The sequence below is a fragment of the Salmo trutta genome, chromosome 15 (genome assembly GCF_901001165.1).
Source record: "Salmo trutta chromosome 15, fSalTru1.1, whole genome shotgun sequence".
In the NCBI taxonomy this organism is placed as follows: domain Eukaryota; kingdom Metazoa; phylum Chordata; class Actinopteri; order Salmoniformes; family Salmonidae; genus Salmo; species Salmo trutta.
The window spans coordinates 27,867,520-27,894,779 of record NC_042971.1 but is presented as its reverse complement, the minus strand read 5'-3'; the positions used below and the strand labels follow the sequence as shown (position 1 = coordinate 27,894,779).

Here is a 27,260-nt window from a genome sequence, read left to right as displayed (position 1 = left end):
TCAATAAAAAAGTGGTCAGAAGAAGCAGATGCTAAACTACAGGACTATTTAGCCATCACCGACTGGAACATGTTCCGGGATTCTTCCGATGGCATTGGAAGGCTCGCCCTCGTTTGTTTGTGACTGTACGTACATACCCCAACCAGAAGCCTTGGATTACAGGCAACATTCGCACTGAGCTAAAGGGTAGAGCTGCCGCTTTCAAGGTGCGGGACTCTAACCCGGAAGCTTACAAGAAATCCTGCTATGCCCTGCGATGAACCATCTAACAGGCAAAGTGTCAATACAAGATTGAATCTAAGACTGAATCATACTACACCGGCTCCGACGCTCGTCTTATGTGGCAGGGCTTGCAAACTATTACAGACTACAAAGGGAAGCACAGCTAAATCACTTCTATGCTCGCTTCGAGGCAAGCAACAGTGAGGCATGCATGAGAGCATCAGATGTTCCGGACGACTGTGTGATCACGCTCTCCGGCGCAGACGTGAGTAACACCTTTAAACAGGTCAACATACACAAGGCTGCGGGGCCAGACGGATTACCAGGACGTGTGCTCCAGGCATGTGCTGACCAACTGGCAGGTGTCTTCACTGACATTCTCAACATGTCCCTGATTGAGTCTGTAATACCAACATGTTTCAAGAAGACCACCATAGTCCCTGTGCCCAAGAACACAAAGGCATCCTGCCTAAATGACTACAGACCCGTAGCACTCAAGTCTGTAGCCATGAAGTGCTTTAAAAGGCTAGTAATGGCTCACATCAACACCATTATCCCAGAAACCCTAGACCCACGCCAATTTGCATACCGCCCAAACAGATCCACAGATGATGCAATCTCTATTGCACTCCACACTGCCCTTTCCCACCTGGACAAAAAGGAGCACTTATGTGAGAATGCTATTCATTGACTACAGCTCAGCGTTCAACACCATAGTACCCTCAAATCTCATCACTAAGCTAAGGATCCTGGGACTAAACACCTCCCTCTGCAACCGGATCCTGGACTTCCTGATGGGCCGCCCCCAGGTGGTGAGGGTAGGTAGCAACACATCTGCCACGCTGATCCTCAACACTGGAGCTCACCAGTGGTGCATGCTCAGTCCCCTCCTGTACTCCCTGTTCACCCACGACTGCATGGCCAGGCATGACTCCAACACCATCATTAAGTTTGCAGACGACACAACAGTGGTAGGCCTGATCACCGACAACGAGGACACAGCCTATAGGGAGGAGGTCAAAGACCTGGACGGGGGGTGCCAGAATAACAACCTATCCCTCAACGTAACCAAGACAAAGGAGATGATTGTGGACTACAGGAAAAGGAGGACCGAGCACGCCCCCATTCTCATCGACAGGGCTGTAGTGAAACAGGTTGAGAGCTTCAAGTTCCTTGGTGTCCACATCAACAACAAACTAGAATGGTCCAAACACACCAAGACAGTCGTGAAGAGGGCACGACAAAGCCTATTCACCCTCAGGAAACTAAAAAGATTTGGCATGGGTCCTGAGATCGTCAAAAGGTTCTACAGCTGCAACATCGAGAGCATCCTGACTGGTTGCATCACTGCCTGGTACGGCAATTGCTCAGCCTCCAACCGCAAGGCACTACAGAGGGTAGTGCGCACGGCCCAGTACATCACTGGGGTTAAGCTGCCTGCCATCCAGGACCTCTATACCAGGCGGTGTCAGAGGAAAGACCTAAACATTGTCAAAGACCCCAGCCACCCCAGTCATAGACTGTTCTCTCTACTACCGCATGGTAAGCAGTACCAGAGTGCCAAGTCTAGGACAAAAAGGCTTCTCAACAGTTTTTACCCCCAAGCCCTAAGACTCCTGAACAGGTAATCAAATGGCTACCCGGACTATTTGCATTGTGTCCCGCCACCCACCAACCCCTTTTTTACGCTGCTGCTACTCTCTGTTCATCATATATGCATAGTCACTTTAACCATATCTACATACTACCTCAATCAGCCTGACTAACCGGTGTCTGTATGTAGCCTCGCTACTTTTATAGCCTCGCTATTGTATATAGCCTGTCTTTTTACTGTTGTTTTATTTCTTTACTTACCTATTGTTCACCTAATACCTTTTTTGCACTATTGGTTAGAGCCTGTAAGTAAGCATTTCACTGTAAGGTCTACATCTGTTCTATTCGGCGCACGTGACAAATAAACTTTGATTTGATATCTGCGTGCATTTGTCGGCAGGCCTTACACCGTGTGAGTTGGCAGGGCGTTGTGTGTGTCTGCAGAATTGCAGTAACTTGTGTGTGAACCAAGTTGTTTTAAGTTTGTGTGTCTCTGTGCTAGAGGGGATTCCTGTGTGTGTGTGTGTGTGTGTGTGTGTGTGTGTGTGTGTGTGTGTGTGTGAGAGCCGGCTCTTTCGTGTGTGTGCGTGTGTCAGGCTGGGCTCAAGGCTGACAGAGCAGCTTGTCAACAATCTGCTGACATATCCCATGTGAGCATAAGACAGACAGACAGATAGACACAGTGCCACATATACTCAACAGGAAGGAGATATCTGAGGGCCTGTCAGCCCCTGAAAGATTTGTTATTTAGGGTATCATTGTGTTTGTCGTCGTTTCAGCTGAATCACTGTGTTGACAATTAAATTCTAATATCAACCACAACATCTCACATAGGTTTTGATATTTTATTTACATGTTATTTATCCCATTGAGATGGATTTGTCTCTTCCAAGAAAACACTGGCTAAGACTCAATATGAAAGGTATTAATAATGCTCTGACACTGGGTTATGTTTCAACAAACGGGCCTTACTCAGAACTGAAGGCTGACGTTCACATTTCAACCATCTGGTATGCTTTGATAAACTAGTCTACTTGGAGTCCTACTGGCAATGTCATTTTGTGGTGGGCTGCTCAGTGTGTCTGTCTGTGTGTGTATGACTCACCCTCCTCTGCGTCGTACTCCCTGCCGGTCCAGTCTTCACCCTGCATGCGCCACTCTGCCCGGTACTTGAGGATGGCAACGCCGCCGCTGGCATCGGGCTCCTCAAACTCCACAACGGCGGTGCTGGAGAAGGGCTCCACTCGCTCGATGGCGGGTGCCGACGGCACATCTACACAACACCACAGAGACATACAGGTTAAATCCTGGCCCTTGAGACCCACAGGACGTGCAGCCAATCAGACTCAAGGATTCAACCAATCATATAAAGAGAAATGTGCCCAGATTCATCCAGTCAAAAGGCCATATATGAAGAGATCAGCCCATCACGGTTTTAAGGTTTTGGAAGTCCCATGATACTACAGGCAACGCCAGCTACATGTGAAATGATGTCCCAACGGCAAGGGAATAACCCAAATGACATCTTTCAAATTATATTGGCAAGAACATGTTGGGGTGATATTCTGAGACACACATGGTTTACTGGCTGGCACTGGACACAGGGAAACAATTGTGACAGCCAAATCTGCCATATCTTTTTACAACTAGCTTAAAAAAAAGGTAAGAATGGTTCTCCCATTGGTGCACTCACAAGCACAGTGCCACTTTACTAACAAATGTGTTAAAGTGGCAGTCACCACTGTGTTGCAGATGAATAAAATAACGCTTGGCCAACTACCCTTGACGTCTGCACTACTTTATAGTCCACCAAAATAGCAGCCTTAAATTTGTACTTAACGCCAAAATGTCTTTGTAAACGCCCTGGAAATTACACCCATTATGTTTTTAAATCACAATGGCATTTCACCTTAACTGCAAAGTAACTGATCTTGAAGCTAAAAACGAGACATTGACCTCCAGATGTGATGTATGAGACGGACACAGAAATACTTGTGGTTTCTGAAGTAAAATCGAGACCAATCTTCTGAACTGTTCCAGAAATAGTTGGTTGAAACTGCTTATGGTGTGGTAACGACACTGTGAGGCTGTACTGTATGCACCTTCTATTTAATTAAAATACAAACTTTCTATTGCCATATTTGTTCAGCTATACAGTATCAAATGTTTTAATAATGAATACATATGAATAAGGGAAATCCCTGTGTACAGTATTAGAGTAAGCCCTGTTGACTGACCTGCTTGGATCAGGAGGAACTCCTTGGACTCTGCTCCGATCATGTTGGTAGCTGTGCAGTTGTAGCTTCCAAAGTCATTCTGGGAATCTGGGGTGACCTGGAAGAAGAAGAAAAAATTCTGCATCAACAACATGTTTTTCCTTCAATGATCTGATTTACCCCAGATGGTCTTGTTGATTACTGAGGATCTAATCGCAATGGTGCTAGCATTGCTCTTTGTTCCTCACCGCTGGCATATGTCTTGCTCAATAATTATCGAGTAACAGGGGCAGTGGGCCCCTCTGGTGGCACCATTAACCAGACATCTTAAGGTAAATGTGCCAGCGGGTCATACAGGCCTCTTTGCTACAGAGAGCGTTCTGGGTTCAGGGGACACTGGGCATGAAACCCACTATTGAATAGGTACACACTGCCTGAGATTCCGCACAGAAGGTTATGCATGCTGACTGTGTATACCCAGGTCCTGAGAACAGACTCAATAACCTCCCTATGGCTCAGTTGGTAGAGCATGGTGTTTGCAATGCCAGGGTTGTGGGTTCAATTCCCACAGGGGGCCAGTATGGGGAAAAAAAAGTATGAAATTAATTGAAATGTATGCATTCACTACCGTAAGTCGCTCTGGATAAGAGTGTCTGCTAAATGACTAAAAGGTAATTTTTTTTAAATGTAATGGTTGTGTACCAAATGCACCCTATTCTCATTATAAAGCACTACTTAGAATCTTAGGCTCTGGTCAAGAGTAGTGAACTATATAGGGAATAGGGTGCCATTTGGAACGCATGACTGTGGTTTCCCAACAAGTTTCACGTGTGCTTTTATAAATGGTGAGATTAGGACCCTGGTCTCCAACGGCAGACGCCGTTTTATAACTTAACCAATATAGACCAATGGGAACAGATGGGAACAGATGTTCCAATGGGAACAGATGAGTCATAGTGGGCAGAACAAGCAAGGTGGTTGGCAGAGCAAAGCCCGAGCTAGTGAGATTCTATTGGCCTGTTCTAGCATGCATCTGGCGTTACTACAGACCTGGGTTCATTTCCCGGGCTGCACCACAACCGGCCGTGGCCAGGAATCAGTTGAATGGTGTTTCCTCCGACACATTGGTGCGGCTGGCTTCTGGGTTAAGCTGGCGGGTGTTAATGAGCGCGGTAAGGCGAGTCATGTTTCGGAGGACGCATGACTCCACCTTCGCAGCGATGCTCTCTCTACAAAGCTTGTATTGAGATCAAATGTTTCATCGATGAGAAAACTTGCAGAATGTCGGTCAAAATCCATCTTCTCCCACTGCCGGCCACTGGGCTTCCTCTCAGAGATGATATTTGGTAGTAAGTGGATGCTTCACATTTATACATCCGGTGAAATATCTGTCTCATTCTTCTATCTGTGCCAATGTCTTGACCACCCGCCCAAGCGGGCCAACACTAATGTTTAAGTTGCAGGCAGGGCTACCTCATCACATGACCATGAGCAACCATGACCGACGCATGTCCGCCTTTTCACATTTTAATGTCAACTAGGGCTGTCAAACGACTCAAATGTTGTCACGTACGTTTGTAGAGAAGGACCAAGGCGCAGCGTGAGTAGCGTTCCACATCTTTATTATAAACTGAAACTTAGCCAAAATACAAAAACAATAAAGCATAAACGAAACGTGACTAAAGAGGTGCTACATGCACTAACTCAAAATAATATCCCACAAACACAGGTGGGAAAAACAACTACTTAAATATGATCCCCAATTAGAGATAACGATGACCAGCTGCCTCTAATTGGGAATCATACAAAAACCCCAACATAGAAAAAAGAAACTAGAACTAGAACCCAACATAGAAATAAATAAACTAGATAAACTCCCCAGTCACGCCCTGACCTACTCTACCATAGAAAATAAAAGCTCTCTATGGTCAGGATGTGACAGTACCCCCCCAAAGGTGTGGACTCTGGCCGCAAAACCTGAAACCAAAAGGGAGGGTTAGGGGGGTGTCTAGTGTTAGTGGCGGCTCTGGTGCAGGACGAAGAACCTTCTCATCCCGCGGATCCTCCAGCATCGGAGGCGGCTCTGGTGCAGGATGAAGAACCCGCTCATCCCGTAGATCCGCCAGCATTGGGGGCGGCTCTGGTGCCGGACGAAGAACCTGCTCATCCCCCGGATCCAGCCATGCACCCAGACTGAACACTGTGCCTGGACTGGGCACTAACGCAGAAGAAGACTCTGGCCTTTGAGCTGGACTGGACGCCGTGCTCAGACAGGGCATCGGCGCAGGGGAAGGTTCCGGACCGTGGAGCGTCTCAGGAGGTTCCGGACCGTGGAGCGTCTCAGGAGGTTCCGCACCATGGAGCGTCTCAGGAGGTTCCGCACCGTGGAGCATCGCCGGGGACTCCGGACTGTAGATCGCTGCAGAAGGTTCCGGACCGGGAACCCCCGCCGGAGGCTCCGTGCCGCCGACCGTCGCCGCAGGCTCCGTGCCACCGACCGTCGCCGCAGGCTCCGTGCCACCGACCATCGTCTCAGGCTCTGTGCCGCCGAAGGCTCAGTGACACGGAACGTCGAAGGAGGCTCCGTGCCGCGGAACGTCGAAGGAGGCTCCGTGCAGCGAAACGTTGAAGGAGGCTCCGGGCCGCGAAACTTCGCCGGAAGCTCCGTGCCGGGAACTGTCGCCGGAAGCTCCGGACCGGGCACTGTCGCCGGAAGCTCTGGACTGGGAAGGCGCACTGGAGGCCTGGTGCGTGGAGCTGGAACAGGTAGCGACAGACTGGTGACACGCACTTCATGGCGAGTGCGAGGAGAAGGCACAGGACGTACCTGACTGGGCAGGCGCACTTCAGGGAGAGTGCGAGGAGCAGGCACAGGACGTACCTGACTGGGCAGGCGCACTGGAGGCCTAGTGCGTTGAACTGGCACAGGTGGCGCCAAACTGGTGACACACACTTCAGGACGAGTGCGGGGAGCAGGCACAGGATGTACCTGACTGGGCACACGCACTTCAGGGAGAGTGCGAGGAGCACGCACAGGACATACTGGGCTGTGGAGGCGCACTGGAGGTCTGGAGCGTAGAGCTGGCACAATCCGTCCTGGCTGGATGCTCACTTTAGCCCGGCAAGTGCGGGGCGCTGGCACAGGACGCACTGGGCTGTGAATGCGCACTGGAGACACCGTGCGTATCACCGCAAAACATGGTGCCTGACTGGTCACACGCTCCCCACGGTGAGCACGGAGAGTTGGCACAGGACGTCCTGGGCTGTGAAGGCGCACTGGAGACCTGGTGCATATAGCCGGCCTCATTTGTACCAGAACTTTAACACACTTCTCGGGATGAGTACGGGGAGCTGACTCAGGTGGCATCTGACGGCTAACATGCTCCTCAGGGAAAATGCTGTACATTTTCTTCATATGTCCCATTGCAAACTTTCTTAAACAAGCTCCTGGCAACTATCCAACCAAAGCCACATTGGCATTACTCCACACCTGGTTAGCCACTATTAGCTTAAAAAGCCAAACGTAACAAAATCTGCCGATTTAATATCCAGCAGGTCTGTCTGTTTGGTGTGCGCATTTGTCTATCACTCAGTATGTAGCCAGTTAGGAATGCTAGTAATGATAAACATCTTGTGGGTAGACAGAAAGACTTTCTGCAAAAACCTTCTCAATTAAATGTTAACTGCAAAGTGGGCTTACATGACAGAAATATATCATGATTATTTGTATAAATTGGGTGGTCATCCTTTTGCAAACTCTGCCATGACGTGCTGCAGCAGTAGACCGAAAAACATTCCTTTCTTTCTAAATGTGTAATTAAATGGGAATTACACTCAAATATTTTCTTTTTTTGTTTATGTTTAGACCTCAAAATTGGTCTTCTGGTGTGATTTAAGCATTGACATGGACCCATTTTTGTTGTTTCTCTATGAATAATTGTAATATTGAGTCATTTTTATTTTTTTTTTTAAACCAGGAAAAATAAAACAGAAAACAAAATTCTGGAAAATACAAAATATAATTTGATAGGGCCCCTTAGAGTTGTTTATTAACCATTATTTTACCAGGTATATTGACAGAAAACACATCACTTGTACACCAAGGACCCGGAGAAGAGGAGAATGTGCCTATTTGAAAGCTATAAAAAATGTTTTAAAAGACAAATGTATTCAAGTAGCTCTCATGCTAGAAAAGGTTGGAGACCCCTGGTCTATAACATAATTGGGAGCTTCCCTGATCAGCAGTCTACCGCATATTTTTTTTCAAGATAATAGCAATGTCGCTGAACAACTGTCATTGAACCAGAGTTTTCTGATGACAGTGATGGGGAAGAAAGGAAGATCAACAGTTTTAGCCAACATTAAACCTAACTAGCTAGCTAATGTTAGTTGCTTGGTATCTAATGCCAGCTAACGTTATAAATCGTATCTCATTTTGTCAGAAATTCATTTGTATTGCTAAACTGTATGGGTTGGGATTATGGTTCATGAACTTGTTTAGCTAGCTAGCTTGCTACATGTCTAAACCAAAGACTCCACTTAGCTTATGATTACATGACCCCAGGTGTGTCTGGGGGTGATAAGGCCATCTACTGTAGTTAAATGAACATGTGAACACTGTTAGACAATAGAAACCCATCCACTTAGCTATATGTATCTGGGGGTGGTTTGATTTGATATAGTGTTTACCAAAGACAAAGTATTTTTACCTAAAGATTTTCCTTATTGTAGGCTACTACTTTCACCACTTGTTTACTACACTACCATAATCACTTGTTTAGCACATGGCCTCAAGTGAATACGTAAAAAGATGGGTGGGGCTTAAAAGGGTGTGAACGATGCCAAATGAGCTTTTGAGTAAGTGTGAAAAACTTTCAAGGGGATTTTCTGGTACTTGTCTACAAGGTGGAATAACATGTTTATTACATTTCAAATAAGCATAGCTTTTTCATTTTCCACCCAACTGCAGTGTATGATATACCGTTTTGAAGCTCGGAGTCTGTACTTTTGTAAAATGTACAGAAAAGCCAATATTGGAAATGGTACATACGTCTCAATTGGGAAATGTAGTCACATATGTGCTGCTGGGGTTACCCAGTTTGAGCTTGGCTTAGGTGAATTGTGTATTAACATCTAGTAATTGTATAAACCAACAGGTAGTTGTCAATCCCAGGAGGAAAGGGAAAGGGCGGTACCTAGTCAGTTGTCCAGCTGAATATATTCAACTGAAATGTGTCTTCCGCATTTAACCCAACCCCTCTGAATCAGAGAGGTGCGGAGGGCTGCCTTAATTGACATCCACGTCTTCGGAGCCTGGGGAACTGTGGGTTAACTGCCTTGCTCAGGGGCAGAATGACAGATTTTTACCTTGTCAGCTCCGGGATTCGATCCAGCAACCTTCCGGTTACAACGCTCTAACTGCAACTACAGTCCTTGAGAAAGGCACTTAATTATTATATATATATTTTAATTTAACCTTTTATTTAACTTGAGAAAGGCACTTAAACCAAAATGGTTCAGTAAAAAAACACATACCAGTATAAATCCAGTTGTATTATTGTATTTCACGTTACATAAAAGCGTCTCTATAGTACCTCAGAAAGAATTATGCCATCAACAATTAATACAAACAATTATTCTCTCTCCAGGGCCCTTGACACAAAATAGCCACAGTGTATTATGGTGATATAACATCCGTGTGCTATCATTTCACTGACAGTTAATTGTGAGATAACATTACTGTCATTCTTAATTGGTCAGCCTAAGCACATGTCTCACAATTTGAGCAGTCAATTACTCCCTGGTATCATTAGGAAGTTTCAGTATGTTAAATGGGTGCTCTACTTTGGTTGGATTACAGCTAAAATGAAGCTTTCAGCCAACTTGTTACTGTATCACTGCATGCAGAAATGTCAGGGTTCTGCAAGGGAGTCTTGTTTGTTTTAGCCACGCATGTTATGCAGGAACCAGACAATGTTTGGCATTACATTGTATGGAGTGCATTCTTAAAAATGTGATATCATTCATCACATACTGTACACACAGTTTTGGGGCCCTCATATCCCTATTGTACCATACCTCGAGGTAGCTGACAGCTGGTGTGTTGTAGATCTTGACGTTGGTGGTGTTAGTGCTAGACAGCTGCTGGCCATCTCTGAACCACACCACTGAGGCTCCCGGATGAGCCAGCACCTCACAGCTGATGTTGGCTGCGTTCCCTTCCCAGGTGTAGACCGTCACCGAGCCCTGGATCTTGGGAGCATCTGCAACAACGGGGGGGGGGGGGGGGGGACATGTTATGTCTGCACCAGTTACAACATCTGTACATAGCTAAAACACTATAATGAATACAATAATAGTATATTATTCAGGGTGTGGTATCTATTGTTAATTTCTGGATACGTCTCCCACAATACCTAGGTTTAACCACTATAAATAAAAAGTCTAACACTCAAAAAGTTTGCAATTCTGTTTGTCTTTCTATGAGGACATAAAATTGTATATATCATATGGTGAGCATAGTAACATTGTGCTACACCATGAGCTAAAATCAAAGGCTGCTGTGGTAAGTTGCATTCAGGGGTAAAAGGGATGAGCCAGCAACTGTGTAAAAATAACACTAGATAAGACAAAGGCTGAAGAATCTTCATTCCAGTCACCACTACACTATCAATTTCTTTTATTATGCAATTTGTGCTTTATGGACACCAATGTGAATAATAAATTAGCTGCCGTGTAAGAAGGACTTATATTTTATTCTTATTTGTTGTTTTATGGTTATGGTTCTTTGTTTGGCCTTTAATTTACATTTACATTTACGTCATTTAACAGACGCTCTTATCCAGATCGACTTACAGATTGGTGCATTCACCTTATGATATCCAGTGGAACAGCCACTTTACAATGGTACATCTATATATTTTGGGGGGGGGGGTTAGAAGGATTACTTTATCCCATCCCAGGTATTCCTTAAAGGGGTGGGGTTTCAGGTGTCTACGGAAGGTGGTGATTGACTCCGCTGTCCTGGCGTCGTGAGGGAGCTTGTTCCACCATTGGGGTGCCAGAGCAGCGAACAGTTTTGACTGGGCTGAGCGGGAACTGTGCTTCCGCAGAGGTAGGGGGGCCAGCAGGCCAGCGGTGGATGAACGCAGTGCCCTTGTTTGGGTGTAGGGCCTGATCAGAGCCTGAAGGTACGGAGGTGCCGTTCCCCTCACAGCTCCGTAGGCAAGCACCATGGTCTTGTAGCAGAATGTCACATGGCAAGCATAAATCAACCAGTTGTCAGTAAAACTCTCAGTACAGCAGTGTGTGGACTGCACTCACTTTCACCTATTCCTGCTCTACACACTTGCTGTAACCAATTCAGTACTGTTGACTTTGCGCCACAGACTCTCCCTTCACTGCCTCAACTGCTATTAAAGCTATCACAATTTATTGATCTACCACACACACCCCAAAACTGTTTTAGTTAATCATGTTTAATATTGTAAGAAAATAACCCTGGGCTTCCCTGGACCCACATAAGCTGTGTAAAATATTGTTCTTCTCTCTCATATGTCCTTGATACTTACGCCTCCCCTTTGGTTCTGACGTCTGACACTGAGCACTTGATAGCATTGCGGTCCCCAGCTTTTGGGATTAATTGACATCGCCGAGTCGGCAGATTCTCCATCCCTGCTCCACCGATAAGGCCTTGCTCCCTCTCTGAAATCTCAACCCACTGTCTGACTCTGCGATGAACCTCGCTGTTCAATTACAGCTAAATGGGTTTCTCAAAATAAACCCTGCGCTTATCGAGAGGAGAGCTAAAACAATCATTGTTTTCATAAGATATTCTTACCAAACAAACCAACACAAACCGAAAGGGCCAAGACATATTTTTTTTATATCAGCACATGAGTAGCACAAACACACACCGCATACTACAGATAATGTGAAGTGAGTGTCTGAATTGAGAGTTGAGTACTGTATGTGTCGATACCGGTGTCATCCTATGTGTAGATGCTGTCCTGATTCTGCAATCTGGTTGGGTTTAATCTAGGAGGGAAAGCGCTTTGCTCGAGACAAAACACCTTTTCTTATCGCTAATTACTGGCTAACACTGAACAACCCTGAACTAACAACACTGAACTAACAATCTGATTACTCACGAGCCAGACTCCAGCTAACCGCTAGTCCCTACAATCCTATCAATTGTGTACTGTGATGCTATCTGATTTTCGGAGCATATTACCTGCGTTTTGGGGGCAAGGGAAATTAATCTAATTGAATATTTGGTACATATTTTTTTCCATTCTCTCTCCCTTCTTCATTTTCATGGAACATTTGAATGTGCAAAATGAGATTAAGCACGATTTGGCTCTCCCTTGCCTGTGCATCTCTCTGATGGTAATGGTGCATAGCTCTGTGATACGTACCGTTAGCAGGCTGAAGTGACTAATCTGATCATACAAAAAGCCCTAACTGTGCGTCTGGAACTTGTTAACATTGAAACTTACTGGCCCCTACTCAATTGGTTAGGCAGAACATTTCATAAAATCTTTGGCAAGGCTACAAAGCCATCATTACACAGTGCTAGATACTGAACAATCCATTGAAATCTAATGACACAGCATAAAGTAAAAATCAACGGGTCACGGTCATTGGGTCAATGGCTTCTGGGTTAAAATTGTGTCAAATTCAAGAAGTATGTGTCTTTTGGTAACTTTTTGATCTAGAATCCTTTGGACTATCACTCTTCAAGACAAACTCTTCGATTTAGTCAAACATTACTATACGCAAATAGTGGTGACAACTCATGGAGCTTTTGAAGATACAGGTAAAAAGTGGTATTAGTGAAATGTGATGTGAAAAAGCGCTGACAACAAGCTAATAGAGACAGACAGATGGGTGTCTTACAGCGTACTTCCAGGTACATGGTCTGCTGGTCTTGACCGATGGAGTTGCGGGCAGTGCAGAGGTAGTGGCCGGCATCGGTGAACTGGACATACTTCAAGGTGAGAGAGGAAACCCTTGCGTGACTACGCACCACAACATTCCCATCAAGACTCTACGAGGAAGAACAGAGAAGAAACACAATTAACACTTTGGCCATTTCATGTTTTGGGATTACTCTTCGACCACTCAAGGTGCAACCTTCTTTCTTCGGTTTTATAATTTGTTGTTCTTTTTTTCTGTGCACCTGTCGGATTTGGACAGAATTGTATTTTTAATAGATTTGTTTTCTCTACTCAATTCCTTAACAAAATGCTGCCAAATAAATATGGCAAGCTTCCATCTGACTGAGACAGATATTTTGGTATTTTTTCTGGGCTGCTTTGCAGGAGGTGGCAGGAGAACCGAACACTTCAATAATGGAGCACATCAATGCAGCAGGTTCTAAAAGCATGGCTGGGAAAAAAATCCACTAACAACTTTTTTTCCAGCTTCTTTTGTACTACACACAGCTTCACACCAAATGGGCAGAAATACATCTACTTGCAAAGCTACTAACTCTCTAGGACTATTTTATAAAATAGCATCACACTTCAGCTTTTGCTTTATTTCAATAATAAATCAAGATTTTATATGTGACCCCCCTCCCTATTGTGTGGTCTTAGTACTTTAAGTGTCAATACCGACATCATCCTGTGTGTACATACTGTCTCGATTCTGCAATCTGGTTGGGTTTAATCTAGGAGGGAAAGCCTTTTGCTCGAGACAAAGCACCTTTCCTAATAGCTAATTACTGGCTAACACTGAATTGAACATTCCTGAACTAACAAACTGATTTTTCACTAGCCAGACTCCAGCTAACCGCTAGTCCCTACAATCCTATCAATTGTGTACTGTGATGCTATCTGGTTCAGAGCAGATTGCCTGCGTTTTGGGGGCAAGGAAAATTAATCCAATTAGACGTTTATTATTCGGTACTTATTTTTTTCATTCGCTCTCCCTTCTTCATATTCATGGGACATTTGAATGTGTGAAATGAGATTAAGCATGATTTGGCTCTCACTCACCTGTGCATCTTTCTGATGGTAATAGTGCACAGCTCCATACTACGTACCGTTTGCTGGCTGACGTGACTAATCTGATCAAACAAAAAGCTCTAACTGTGCGTCTGGAACTTGTTAACGTTAAAATTTACTGGTCCCTATTCCATTTGTTAGGCCGAAAATTAAATTCGATCTTTGGCAAGGCTATAAAGCAGTCCTTACACAATGCTAGATACTGAACAATCCAACAATCCCTCCCCATTGTGTTATGTTCTCCGTGTAGTGACAATGGCTGTGCAGCACTTTAAAAACCGAGCTGGCTGAGGAGCTGAGGCGTGTCCTACAACCTTCTCAAAGGGCAACATTAATCTTGTGTTAAGGGAATGTTAGAGCAAGCATCTGCTCCTGTGTCTTATGAGCCTGAATAGAAATAAGGCAACAGAGGGTAGTATTGTTCCGATTATAATCAACTGGACAAAGCTGATGAAAAAGCCAATACAGATGTAAGCTCTTAACTTGAGCCAGTTTGCTACAGCATGAAAATGCAGCAACAAGAAATTTAAATTATTATGTGGAATATTATAATTAATGGACATTTATGTAGAGTTTGATACATTTTTCTTAAGGGAAAATCAAGTCTGAAGTATCAAAATGGAAATTACAAACAGCAGAAGTCTTTTTAAACCTCAAATACACTACAAGTTTTAAACAGGGCGATGAAATTAAGATCCTACATCTGTAGGTATTTGAACATCTAAAGCTTGATCCAATAGACAAAATGTTCAGAGTAATGTTTCAGTGCAAACCTAAGTGCAAAGGACTGTTTTCATTACTCTATGATAAAGAGCTATTTCAATTACAAAGTCAGAATGGTACAGACACTCAATATGACATTTAATGGGCAGGTTGAATAATGAATGGCACATGCTGATATCATGGTAAACATGAACGTTAATTGACTGCGCACCACTCACTGGCTCAATGTGACCAGTTTTAACCGTTCAAGAGGAGTCCCTTCCATGACACGTTTTAATAAAAAAATTTTAGTCCTGCCAGCTGACACCCTATTACAAAAGCTGTCATTAGATGTGAGATGTTAATCATGATCGTAGTGTCAGTAGCGCGCTTATACACGTCAAACTGAGTCATGCCATCTTGCAAATGTTACATGGCAAGCGGGATGCCAGACTCAAAAAAAGTGTAGATCCTAACAAAACTACGAAGTAAAGGGAGCATCATTACTTATATGGAAAGTCTATGTCTCACATTCTCCCTAAAGCAATAGCAGCGACATGTACAGTACCAGTCAAAAGTTTGGACACACCTACTCATTCATTCTTTACTACATTGTAGAATCGTGAAGACATCAAAACCATGAAATAACACATATGAAATCATGTAGTAACCAAAAGTATTAAACAATTCAATTGGGTTGAGGTCGGGTGACTGTGGAGGCCATCTGTTGCAGCACTCCATCACTCTCCTTCTTGGTCACGTAGCCCTTACACAGCCTGAAGGTCATTGTCCTGTTAAAAAACACATGATAGTGGGACAAAGCGGAAACCAGATGGGATGGCGTATCGCTGCAGAATGTTGTGGTAGCCATGCTGGTTAAGCGTGCCTTGAATTCTAAATAAATCACAGACAGTGTCACCAGCAGAGCACCCCCACATCATCACACCTCCATGCTTCATGGTGGGAACCACACATACAGAGATCATCTATTCACCTACTCTACATCTCACAAAGACACGGCGGTTTGAACCATAAATCTAAAATTTGGACTCAGACCAAAAGGGCAGATTTCCACTGGTCTAATGTCCATTGCTCGTGTTTCTTGGCCCAAGCAAGTATCTTCTTATTATTGGTGTCCTTTAGTAGTGGTTTATTTGCAGCAATTCGACCATGAAGGCCTGATTCCTGCAGTCTCCTCTGAACAGTTGACGTAGAGATGTGTCTGTTACTTGAACTCTGTAAAGCATTTATTTGGGCAGCAATTTCTGAGGCTGGTAACTCTAATGAACTTATTCTCTGCAGCAGAGGTAACTCTGTGTCTTCCTTTCCTGTGGCGGTCCTCATGAGAGCCAGTTTCATCATAGTGCTTGATGGTTTTTGCGTCTGCACTTGAAGAAACATTCAACGTTCTTGAAATTTTCCGGATTGACAGGCCTTCATGATGGACTGTCGTTTCTCTTTGTTTATTTGAGCTGTTCTTGCCATAATATGGACTTGGTATTTTACCAAATAGGGCTATTCCCCCCACATTGTCACAACACAACTGATAGGCTCAAACGCATTAAGGAAAGAAATTCCACAAGTTAACTTAACAAGGCACACCTGTTAATTTAAATGTATTCCAGGTGACTACCTTATGAAGCTGGTTGAGATAATGCCAAGAAGAATCTCAAATATATTTTGATTTGTTTAACACTTTTTTGGTTACTACATGATTCCGTATGTATTATTTCATGTTTTTGACGTCTTCACTATTATTCTACAATGTAGAAAATTGTAAATATAAAGAAAAACCCTGCACATCATGATAATCTAATCATTGGACCAGTGGTGGGAAAAGTCAGCTATTGATCTTCTGGTCAATGTCCCTGAGCCAGAACTTCTTTATTATATATGACATTGTGACACCTTTGGAAGGTCTTCTTAAGTCTACAAATTACTTGTGTGATGGCCAGAGGGGATTTGGTCTTTATCACATGTTTGGGACTTTGCAATTCAATCTATTCAGTAAGTCAATTTTAAGGTGGGATGGCTTAGTCATGAGCAAAAGGCATTGAGGGCTTTAAATTACAGACAGGCTTTTAGGAGCGTGGGTTACATCCTGTTTCCGCCTCACAATCCTTAACCTGTTAGTATACAAGGCTGTCTACAGAGCAGCTTCCCTCGCCTAGTAATTGGCAGTAAGCTGTACATGCAGGGCCTATTGCATTACATGTGTTCCGAGGCGGGGAGAAAATGTCATATATAAGCAGTGTGCACACCGCTTTACATTGTGAGGGTTGGTCGCTGGCGAGGCTCATGTCACACCCTCACCTCGTGCAGCTCTTCTTGTGTTGTCACATCAAGAGAAACAGGATAGAGAGAGGGAGCTTTTGCAAGAGGGAGGCTTTGCAGCGTGGCCCCATAATGTAATTCTGTTTCTGGCTCTTATCTCCTCTAATAAAAAGCACAGAAGCATCATTCTACCAAGCCCTTTTTCTCATTCCACTCAATTCAAGGAAAATAGAACGGCTGGCTGAACCCGGGTACAAGAGTGAAAAACACCGCTCGGTTTCTCTCTCAGCCTTCAGAAGCAGTCGTACCTGCTGGGGACAGGAGTCTCATTTCTCTCAAAAGGTGTCATGTCTGGAGGAGGCCGGACTGGAGTGTGATGTGGACAGCGTGGAACACTTACAATGGGATTTTGCCAAACTGACCTGTCATATGGAGGGTGAACCTAGGAAAGCATGGATAAATCCTCCACCCACAGCACCATGTGAGTCATGGACACTCCTAACGTGTATGATGCAAGTGGGCCCTATGTTACAGATTTGCCAAAATGGAAGCTTATGTGTTAACACACCAACCCTCTCATCAACCCACACATTGCACTGTTAATGCCAGTTGCCTCAAACCAGTTGCAATGGTGAAAAGATCAGAGCAGCTCATTAGAAATATCAAAAGTAAAATACATGACACAACATTATGTGAAATGCAAACTGCTTTTCCTACAAACTATGCATCTCGAATACCAGAGACTAAGACCGGTGGAATACTATGTGGCATCTAAAAAGAAGCATTTAGCAACACTAGTTATCTACTGAAGCTAAACAAAAATTGGCTAAGCTAGGTGAACCAAAATTATACGAATTCTGACAGATCAACATTTCAGTTATAAAGTTATCCTGGCTGTCGGGCAATTATCTAGGCTACATGGTAGCAGTCCCATTTTTTGAACTGAGGTTGAAAACGGGTTGAAAACTGACATTCAGTTTTCTGATGTGAATTCATGGTTGGATGCTAGAGTATTGATCACCTGAGACCTGAATTAATAATATGCTTTTTCCAGTGAATTTAACTTAGTATTTTTTTGTGAAGGCAGTGGGATTCATGAAAGGTTTAAAACGGCTTGCAAGATGATTAACTAGTTTTAATCTGGAGTTAAAGCTCTGGGAATCCAATTTTCCCCATCACACACACCATCCATATGTCACTGAATCATTCATATAAACACAGCACACATGTTGATGAATATTCATACACTGAACCAAACAAAACAACAGTTATGCCTTGTGTGACAGAGGAATTGCGGTGGTTGAGTAAATGCCTCGGATATTCACCACAAAGGCATAAGCATTTGTTGAATTCATATGTTGGTTTTGGTTTTGTCTGGCATCACATTACTATAAAATATCTTATCGCCTTTTATCCTCGTCTTTTTTCTTTCTTTCAAGCAGTGGATTAGACAGCATTAAGGGACATCTCTATTTTAGGGTTTTATTTGTGCAGTCTACAGTTTGGCTGGTTAGTGTTTTCAAAAAGGCACAGCTAGATTGGCTGGGCTTGGTCCACGGCAGAGCACAGTGTTGGCTGATTTAGGTTTTTCCAATGGTGCCTGGCTAGCCCCAGTCCCTTGACAGGACTCTTGGGGCAAACTGCTTTGTGGGAACTGTCGACGCCCTCGTAATAAGTGGTTATGAAACCAAATTTATGAGAGGAATCAATATGAGGGACTGAACTTGAGGGCAAGTCGCAAATTAGCAATCAAAACATTTAATGAAAAATTATCTTTCAAAAGGAAGCGTCTCATTTCATATTCCTGAATTTGAATTCATTAGTCTGGAATCGCATTGGTGCCAGATTTTGGGGAGTTTGAGGAAAGACTGGAGAGAAAGTCAACACGAATGCTCTGTAGTGAACAGGGTTAGTCTACTATGAGACTGGCTAGGTGTTAGGCACTGAATCTAGGATCTGGCTACGTGTTTAGTAGCCATACCTCGTATGTCTCAGGCCGAGTCCAAGAAGCCTTGAGGGGACAAACACCACACATGTTAGATGCTGCCAATGCAGGCTGGATTTTACCTGTAGCAGTCCAATGAAATGAGCTCATGTTCAAAACAAAGATGCATGAAATTTAATGAGAAAATATACGTTAAAGAAGCTTTACTCACACATTTAGATTTAACCATTTATTTTAGGTGATTAAACCCTCACAGGTGAACAACAGAGCCTAACACTGACGTAACATTTACTGTAGGTCTTCAGGCAAAGTTAAGGCTATTACTTGAGCACAATATTGTTATAGATTTTGTTTTAAAATTGCCCTCAAGCATTGTGCTATTATTACTTTCAACAGCTTAATCAATGCCAAGAGCTTCAGCTTTAAGTTGTTTTCCATGTTATCATCCCATCACAAGCGATAACAAAACAACAGCATCATCAACAACCAAAGGACATACACTGGATACAGTTTCAAGGTTGGAAAATGATGAAAAAATTAATTTGATGGGGGAATTTGTGATATTCTGTGACGAGGGGTGTCATGCCAACAGCATTCCTACATGGCTACTATTCAGGAGGAGACATGTCTGGGAGGGGGTGAAAGGCCACCTGCACAACGGGACATGCACGCTGACAAGTGATCAAATGCCAAACCATGGAGTCCTCTGCAATACATTATGGGAGGCTCTAAATCACTTTTCATGCAAATGCAGGGAACGAGACAAAGGCCATTGAGGCTAATTTTGAGAAGTCGTAATGGGTAACTGATTGGACTTTGCTAAATAGTAGCCAATATTGTTATCAGGATAATATACATCTTCATTATTACCTTTAGTCAGTGGTGACCCGTCATTCAGGGCAGGTGGGGCCGTCAATGACCCCACCAGTTTAGCAAAAAAGAATACAAAAATATATAATTTGGCCTATTTTGCATGTTATTTTGACATTAAGCAGTGTCACATGAGTTTGCAAACAATGTAAAACATGTTTTAATAATCCTTGCGTTAATAAAGCCGCATCTTTCTTGCTCCAAAATGCAGGTGTTTCATCCTAGCTCAATGCTTTCTGTGGTGGAGGGGCAGCCAGCGAAAATACAGAGCATAGGTGTTGGTAATATTCTCTAGCTGAGCCGTGATTGGCTCAGTGTTGTGTCACTCATGGGGACACTACGTCAACAATGAGTGGTTTGGAAGGAATCAGTGACTAACTGCAAGTGTCGCAAAGCAATTACTATTTTGCTTCCCCTGCCTGCTATTCGGTGGAGGTGGTGTGTGGTCCAAGTCTGGATTTAAGGATTTAAACCATTGTCTGAAAGGGTCTCTTTTAGCAGCTTAAAGGGATAAACATTCATACGCAACACCATGGGTTAGAAAAGGTTGAAAACATTGGTCATGCTGTGAATCCAGCATGACTTCTGTCACGTTCAAAACAACTGTTATTTATCCTACGGTTCTGACTTGGTGTACAGGGAGAATACTGTAAGAACAGCTGAATTCTGTCACTGTCCATTTCAAAAGTGCTGAACAAATAGGCATATTGACTACGTTCGTCTTAGCTCGCTCATCTTCAATCAAAATTGCGTCTTGCCTCTTATCCACTCATTATTTCCTTATGCCATAGTTTGTACATCTTAATTGTTATATTGCTTATATCTGTAGGTCCATGTCATTAGTATCGTATTCATAATTTTAGGTAATGTTGGAATGATGCATTTCATTGTTTCGCTTACTTTGTGTGTTATAATTAGCTAATGTGGTTTTCACGAGGAGGGGATGCTATATAAATGTTTTTGGGTCTGCAACCATGTTTGCCAATGAGTCTCTTCCCATTCAAATATTTTATTTTCAACATATGGTTCAGTAATTGATCCATGTATTTCCAGTTGATATTACAAGAGTCGTTTTGTTTGAGCAATGCGCTGACTATGCGTCAGTATATTGTCTATAAAAGTGGCCCCCCATCTCTTCCTCCCCCCTCCCTCCTCCCGCACAGAGAGAGAGAAAGTTAAGGTCTCAACATCTTGCTGAATTTATCTGAACTAAAATGTCTGAATCTGTCGGTGTCCATTTTGAAAGTGCTGAACAAATACGACTACCTCGTCGCTGCTCGTTTGCTTGCACCTGCTTGTACTTGGGGCTAAGTGCTAATGATAAGAACAAAGATTATGAATTCACTGAACATAAATTGAGTAGTGTGTGTGTCTGGTTCAAAAGTCAAAAATCATATCGGCATTCGTTATTATTGAAGGAGAATGTTCTTATCGAGTTACACAAATCCACAAGGAGTCAGTAGAAACCATATTTATTTAAACACGTAAGCCATATCAGCTATAGTTTTTAAAAAGGTAGTAAATGAGGTGAATTAACTGTTTCGCTGCCAGACGAGGCTCCGCTGATAACCAGGTGTAGCGGTGGTAAGGATTCACTCCATGGTGCTGAAAGGAAAGCTCTTCTGTCGGGACAGCTTTATGTAGGCCATGACAGTTTGTGGCTACCGTTTGTCACTGTTATAGTGCAATTAATGTATTGTTTAAGAGTAGTGTAGCGGCTTTAGTGGCACGCATCTGAAAACAATTGGTTGAGTTTGCCCCACCAACTTTAATATCAATTAATGTCACACATTTAAATGAACACCTTTTCTAAACTTTTCTTTCTAAAATAATTTGTTATAGAACCCCTGAAGCTTGCTGCATTGAAAGACTGTCCAAAAACCTTCAACCTTGCCAGGTGGTTTTCATGCAAAAAATGGGATCTATTCCTCAAGTAATTTGGACAGGACAGGGTGAGATTCAAAAAGCAGTCCCTTTTAGTTTGAGATACATTAGGAATCAATAGATTCATTCTTTGGTGGAAAATGACATTTCTGCCATTGTGTGTCATGATGAATATGCATTCGTAGTGTGTGGTCTCACAGACTTGATCCACAACTCTGATATATCAAAAGGGACATGAATGGAAGAGGGAGCGAGGCGGAAGGGGACTCGTCCAATGATCGATGGTGGAATGACAATGAACCAATAGAATCTTTGAAAGCCTTTATCACAGGAACAGCAGGATTTTCCCATTACAGAGGGAGTTAAATCAAATCCTCTGTGACACTAGGAAAGGGGAAAAAGAAAGAGGCAGACAGATACAAAGTGGATAGACCCTGGCGTTACTGAGCGGTGACGAAGCAATGTTATCCAGGTGGATCATTCGTGTTAGGGGAGGACAGCATTATACGTGTTTTACACCTAACTAGAAGGGAAGATGGGCCAGATATGACAATACAATCCAGAATATCAATTAAGCAACAATAAAGCTTTTATAGTCAGTAATATTATTATTATTAGAAAATCTGTTCAAATTATATGTGATAAATATAGCATGGTGGAACATCTCCAGTTATCTCCAGCAAGGTATTAACCACTCCCTTCAATGACATAAAGATTTGTTGCATTGTATTGACAATACAATCCAGAATATCAATTAAGCGACAATATAGCATGGTGGAACATCTCCATTACCTTGCTGGAGATAACTGGAGATGTTCCACCATGCTATATTGTCACTTAATTGATATTCTGGATTGTATTGTCATATCTGGCCATTGGTCATTGAAGGGAGTGTGAGCTGGTACAGCAGGTGTTCTGACACCCTCCCCCACATCATCTTGATGGCTCTGGGGTGAAGTTTACCCTAGATACAGATCTAGGATCAGCTTTCCCTCCCCTAATACTAACCTTAACCATTAGTGAGGAAATTACAAAACTGACCCAAGATCAGAGTTGAGGAAACTTCACCCCCCCATCATCATTATGTGCCTCCTTCACAGCCAGCCCATTACCTCGCTACGTATTAGGGAGTCAAGCATGACCTTTTAGTGAGGGAAATGCTGCAGGACATTAACACATCCTCTTTAAACACCAAAGCCTCCAGCTACCGGTGCTGTCAAAGAAGCCAATAGAGCCCACCAGTGTACGAAAGCTTCGAAAATGTATTATTCAAGCCTGGCAACCACTAGTCCCAGGTCAACTGAGGATAAATGCTAGGTTGGCAATTTGCTATCTATTCTGTGTTTGTTGGAATAGCAATGACTTGCAATTGCTTTTCATGATCCTTCAACTTGGATAGGTGGACATTTTAAGTGTTCCTATCAAACTCTTATTTTGTTTGTTTTTTGCGTTATTTGTAACTTATTTTGTACATAATGTTGCTGCACCGTCTCTTATGACCAAAAATAACTTCTGGACATCAGAACAGCGATTACTCATCACAAACTGGAAGAAGCTTTTTCCATTAACGAGTCCAACGAGAAGGATATAGTGCTTTCCCGGGAACAGGCCCAAATCCCCGTCACTTGCGTGAAGAGAAGACAGGGAAAAAGTGGGCAGAGGTCGGGCTGCCTCCTGAGAATTCGTAGGCGAGCGAGTAAAACCCCACTGCCATCCGTTCTAATGGCAAACATGACATCATTGGAAAATAGAATTGATGACCGATGACCTATTAAACTACCAACGGGACATTAAAAACTGTAACATCTTATGTTTCACCGAGTAATGGCTGAACGACGACATGAACATCATACAGCTGGCTGTTTTGACATTGTATCGGCAGGATAGAACAGCGGCCTCTGGTAAGACAAGGGATGGCAGTCTATGTATATTTGTAAACAACAGCTGGTGCCAAATATCTAAGGAAGTCTCAGGGTTTTGCTCGGCTGAGGTAGAGTATCTCATGATAACCTGTAGACCACACTATCTACCTAGAGAGTTTTCAGAGGTATTTTGGGTAGCCGTCTACATACCACCACAGACGGATGCTGGCACTAAGACCGCAGTCAATGAGCTGCTTGGCCTGGACATGTATACCGCCATAAGCAAAAAGGAAAACCCTCAATCAAAAGGCGGACCTCCTTATGGCTGGGGACTTTAATGCAGGGAAACAAATCGGTATAATCTAATTTCCACCTGCATGTTAAATGTGCAACCAGAGGGAAAACAAAACTCTAGACCCCCTTTACTCCACACACAGAGATGCGTACAAAGCTCTCCCTCGCCCTCCATTCAGCAAATCTGACCACAATTCTATCCTCCGGATTCCTGCTTACAAGCAAAAATTAAAGCAGGAAGCACCAGTGACTCTGTCAATAAAAAAGTGGTCAGATGAAGCAGATGCTAAGCTACAGGACTGTTTTGCTAGCACAGACTGGGAAATGTCCCAGGGTTAGTCCGATGAGCTTCATCAATAAGTGCGTCGATGACGCCGTCCCCACAGTGACTGTACGTACATACCCCAACCAGAAGCCATTTATTACAAGAAACATCCGCACTGAGACAAAAGGGTAGAGCTGTTTCTTTCAAGGAGCGGGACACTAACCCGGAAGCTTATAAGAAATGCCCTCTGATGAACCATCACAGGGCAAAGCATCAATACAGGACTAAGATCGAATCGTACTACACCGGCTCCGATGCGCATCGGATATGGCAGGGCTTGCAAACTATTACAGATGACAAAAGGAAGCACAGCCGAGAGCTGCCCAGTGACTCGAGCCTACCAGATGAGCTAAATTACTTCTATGCTCGCTTCGAGGCAAGTAACACTGAAACATGGATGAGAGCATCAGCTGTTCCGGACGACTGTGTGATCACGCTCTCCGCAGCCGATGTGAGTAAGAACTTTAAACAGGTCAACATTCACAAGGCCGCAGGGCCAGATGGATTACCAGGACGTGTACTCCGAGCATGCGCTGACCAACTGGCAAGTGACTTCACTGACATTTTCAACCTCTCCCTGTCTGAGTCTGTAATACCAACATGTTTCAAGCAGACCACCATAGTCACTGTGCCAAAGAAAACTAAGGTAACCTACCTAAATGACTACCAACCCGTAGCACTCATGTCAGTAGCCATGCAATGCTTTGAAAGGCTGGCCATAGCTCACATCAACACCATTATCCCAAAAACCCTAGACCCACTCCAATTTGCATACTGCCTCAACAGATTCACAGAAGATGCAATCTCTATTGCATTTCACACCTGGACAAAAGGAACACCTATGTGAGAATGCTATTCATTGAATGCAGCTCAGCGTTCAACACCATAGTGCCCTCAAAGCGCATCACTAAGCTAAGGATCCTGGGACTATACACCCCCCTCTGCAACTGAATCCTGGACTTCCTGACGGGCCGCCCCCCAGGTGGTAAGGGTAGGTAACAACACATCCGCCATGCTGATCCTCAACACGGGGGCTCCTCAGGGGTGCGTGCTCAGTCCTCTCCTGTACTCCCTTTTCACTCATGACTGCATGGCCAGGCACGACTCCAAAACCATCATTAAGTTTGCCGATGACACAACAGTGGTAGGCCTGATCCCCGACAAGACAGCCTATAGGGAGGTGGTCAGAGATCTGACCGTGTGGTGCCAGGACAACAACCTCTCCCGCAACGTGATCAAGACAAAGGAGATGATTGTGGACTACAGGGAAAAAGAGGACCGAGCATGCCCCCATTCTCATTGACGGGGCTGTAGTGGAGCAGGTTGAGAGCTTCAAGTTCCTTGGTGTCCACATCAACAACAAACTAACATGGTCCAAACACTAAGACAGTTGTGAAGAGGGCATGACAAAACCTATTCCCCCTCAGGAGACTGAAAAGATTTGACATGGGTCCTGAGATCCTCAAAAGGTTCTACAGCTGCACCATCGAGAACATCGTGACAGGTTGCATCACTTCCTGGTATGGCAACTGTTTGGCCTCCGACCACAAGGCACTACAGAGGGTAGTAAATCACTGGGGACAGGTGCTCCAGCCAGTGGCCCCACCGGCTCCCAAGCCAGTTAATCGGCTGTCAAACAGCCACCATCGGAGGCTAAGCAGGTTCACTAGCCAGCTCAACATGCACCGCAGCCAGTGCCACCACAAGCACCACCTGAGCCAGAAAAGCAGTTGTCAGTGCTGCAGACTGCCCTACGACCAACAGAGCTCCAGCGAACCGAGACGTCGTCAGAGCTGCAGCCATACCAGTAAGCGCCAGCGCTCCACCTCCAGACTGCCAGCCAGACCTGCAGCCACTAGTGCACCTGAGCCAGCACCCCAACTATCACTCCAGTTAGTGTCCCTCCTGGACCAGCCAACACCGGACTCAATTCCGATGCTGGACCCTACACTGCCTGCAGCCCTTGCAGACCTGCTTAGCCTGGACATGACACTCAAGCCAACTCTCCAACCAGAGTCCCACTCAGTGCCTCAGGTCCAGCAGCAGATGAGCCTTAAGGCTGAGTCTATTGTCCTGCTGCAGAAGGCCATTTCACACCTATGTGTTAGGGACCAGGTTGCCAGGGGACAGAGTCAGCTGACCCAGTCAGTCAATCAGTGGCCTAGCCTGAGGTTGGAGACTCAAGTCTGCCCCTGAACTATTTTGTTGTTTCCAGGAGGGCCGGTTGAGACAACCTCTGTAAACTGTTGCCCTCCACTCACATCTGGACCCTTTCCACATTGGCAATCCTGCCTCTGGACTCCCGACTGGTGTTTAGTGTGCCTTTGACCACACACCCACTCTTCACTATAGGGTAAATCCAATTGAATTCAATCTCTTTTTGACAGCACCCCTTTTGCTTTAAACAACATTTTCCATACATGTTAGCCCATAGAAGAAGTGGTCAGAAAGTTACTTTTTGGACATGAATGCCAAAAGATTCATGAGATAAAGAGTCTCAAAGTTGACCCATTTTGCAACTGAGAAACGTCCAATGAAGGTAGCCTAGTGGTTAGCGCATTGGGCCAGTAACCAAAAGGTTGGTGGATTGAATTCCCGAGCTGACAAGGTAAAAATCTGTCGTTCTGCCCCTGAACAAGGAAGTTAACCCACTGTTCCTAGGCCGTCATTGTAAATAAGAATTTGTTCTTAACTGATTTGCCTAGTTAAAGGTTAAAAATTTTTTTTTTAAACTGAGCATAAGGAAGCACGAGCACCACCAATCATCCTACATCACTGTACATACACCCGTTGTTACTTTCACAATTAGCGTGGCCACGTCCGCAAATAAATGTTGTCTGAAGAAACACAAATCCGATTTAGTCCCTTGCAACTTGCTGTTTGGACAGTCAGTATTCCAAAACAGATTTGAAAGATCAAAACAGATTTAAGTCGTTCAAACAAGAATTCCAAGAGTAATTAAAAAAAAAAAAATGTTTTTGCCTTGGGCTTCCATAAACGAGTAAACAGATTTTTTCATATTCGCATGTTGTAGCTTTGTTTAACCGTTTTGGATTATTGCCC

At 44.0% G+C, this 27,260-nt stretch overlaps 1 protein-coding gene across 12 annotated transcripts in view; it reads right to left on the bottom strand.

Annotated features, from left to right (window-relative positions):
• ncam1a (neural cell adhesion molecule 1a) overlaps window positions 1–27,260 on the bottom strand; it is a 294,012-nt gene that overhangs the window by 38,370 nt on the left and 228,382 nt on the right. For 7 of the 12 annotated variants that reach the window (XM_029690814.1, XM_029690815.1, XM_029690818.1 and 4 more), the window contains exons 9-13: window positions 18,999–19,028; window positions 12,930–13,080; window positions 10,110–10,294; window positions 4,053–4,149; window positions 2,921–3,088 (exon numbers count right to left, since the gene is read on the bottom strand). In XM_029690814.1, the coding sequence (XP_029546674.1) occupies window positions 2,921–3,088; window positions 4,053–4,149; window positions 10,110–10,294; window positions 12,930–13,080; window positions 18,999–19,028 (631 nt within the window). The remainder of the gene's footprint in view (window positions 1–2,920; window positions 3,089–4,052; window positions 4,150–10,109; window positions 10,295–12,929; window positions 13,081–18,998; window positions 19,029–27,260) is intronic. The other 5 variants (XM_029690816.1, XM_029690817.1, XM_029690820.1 and 2 more) reach the window with 1 other exon arrangement.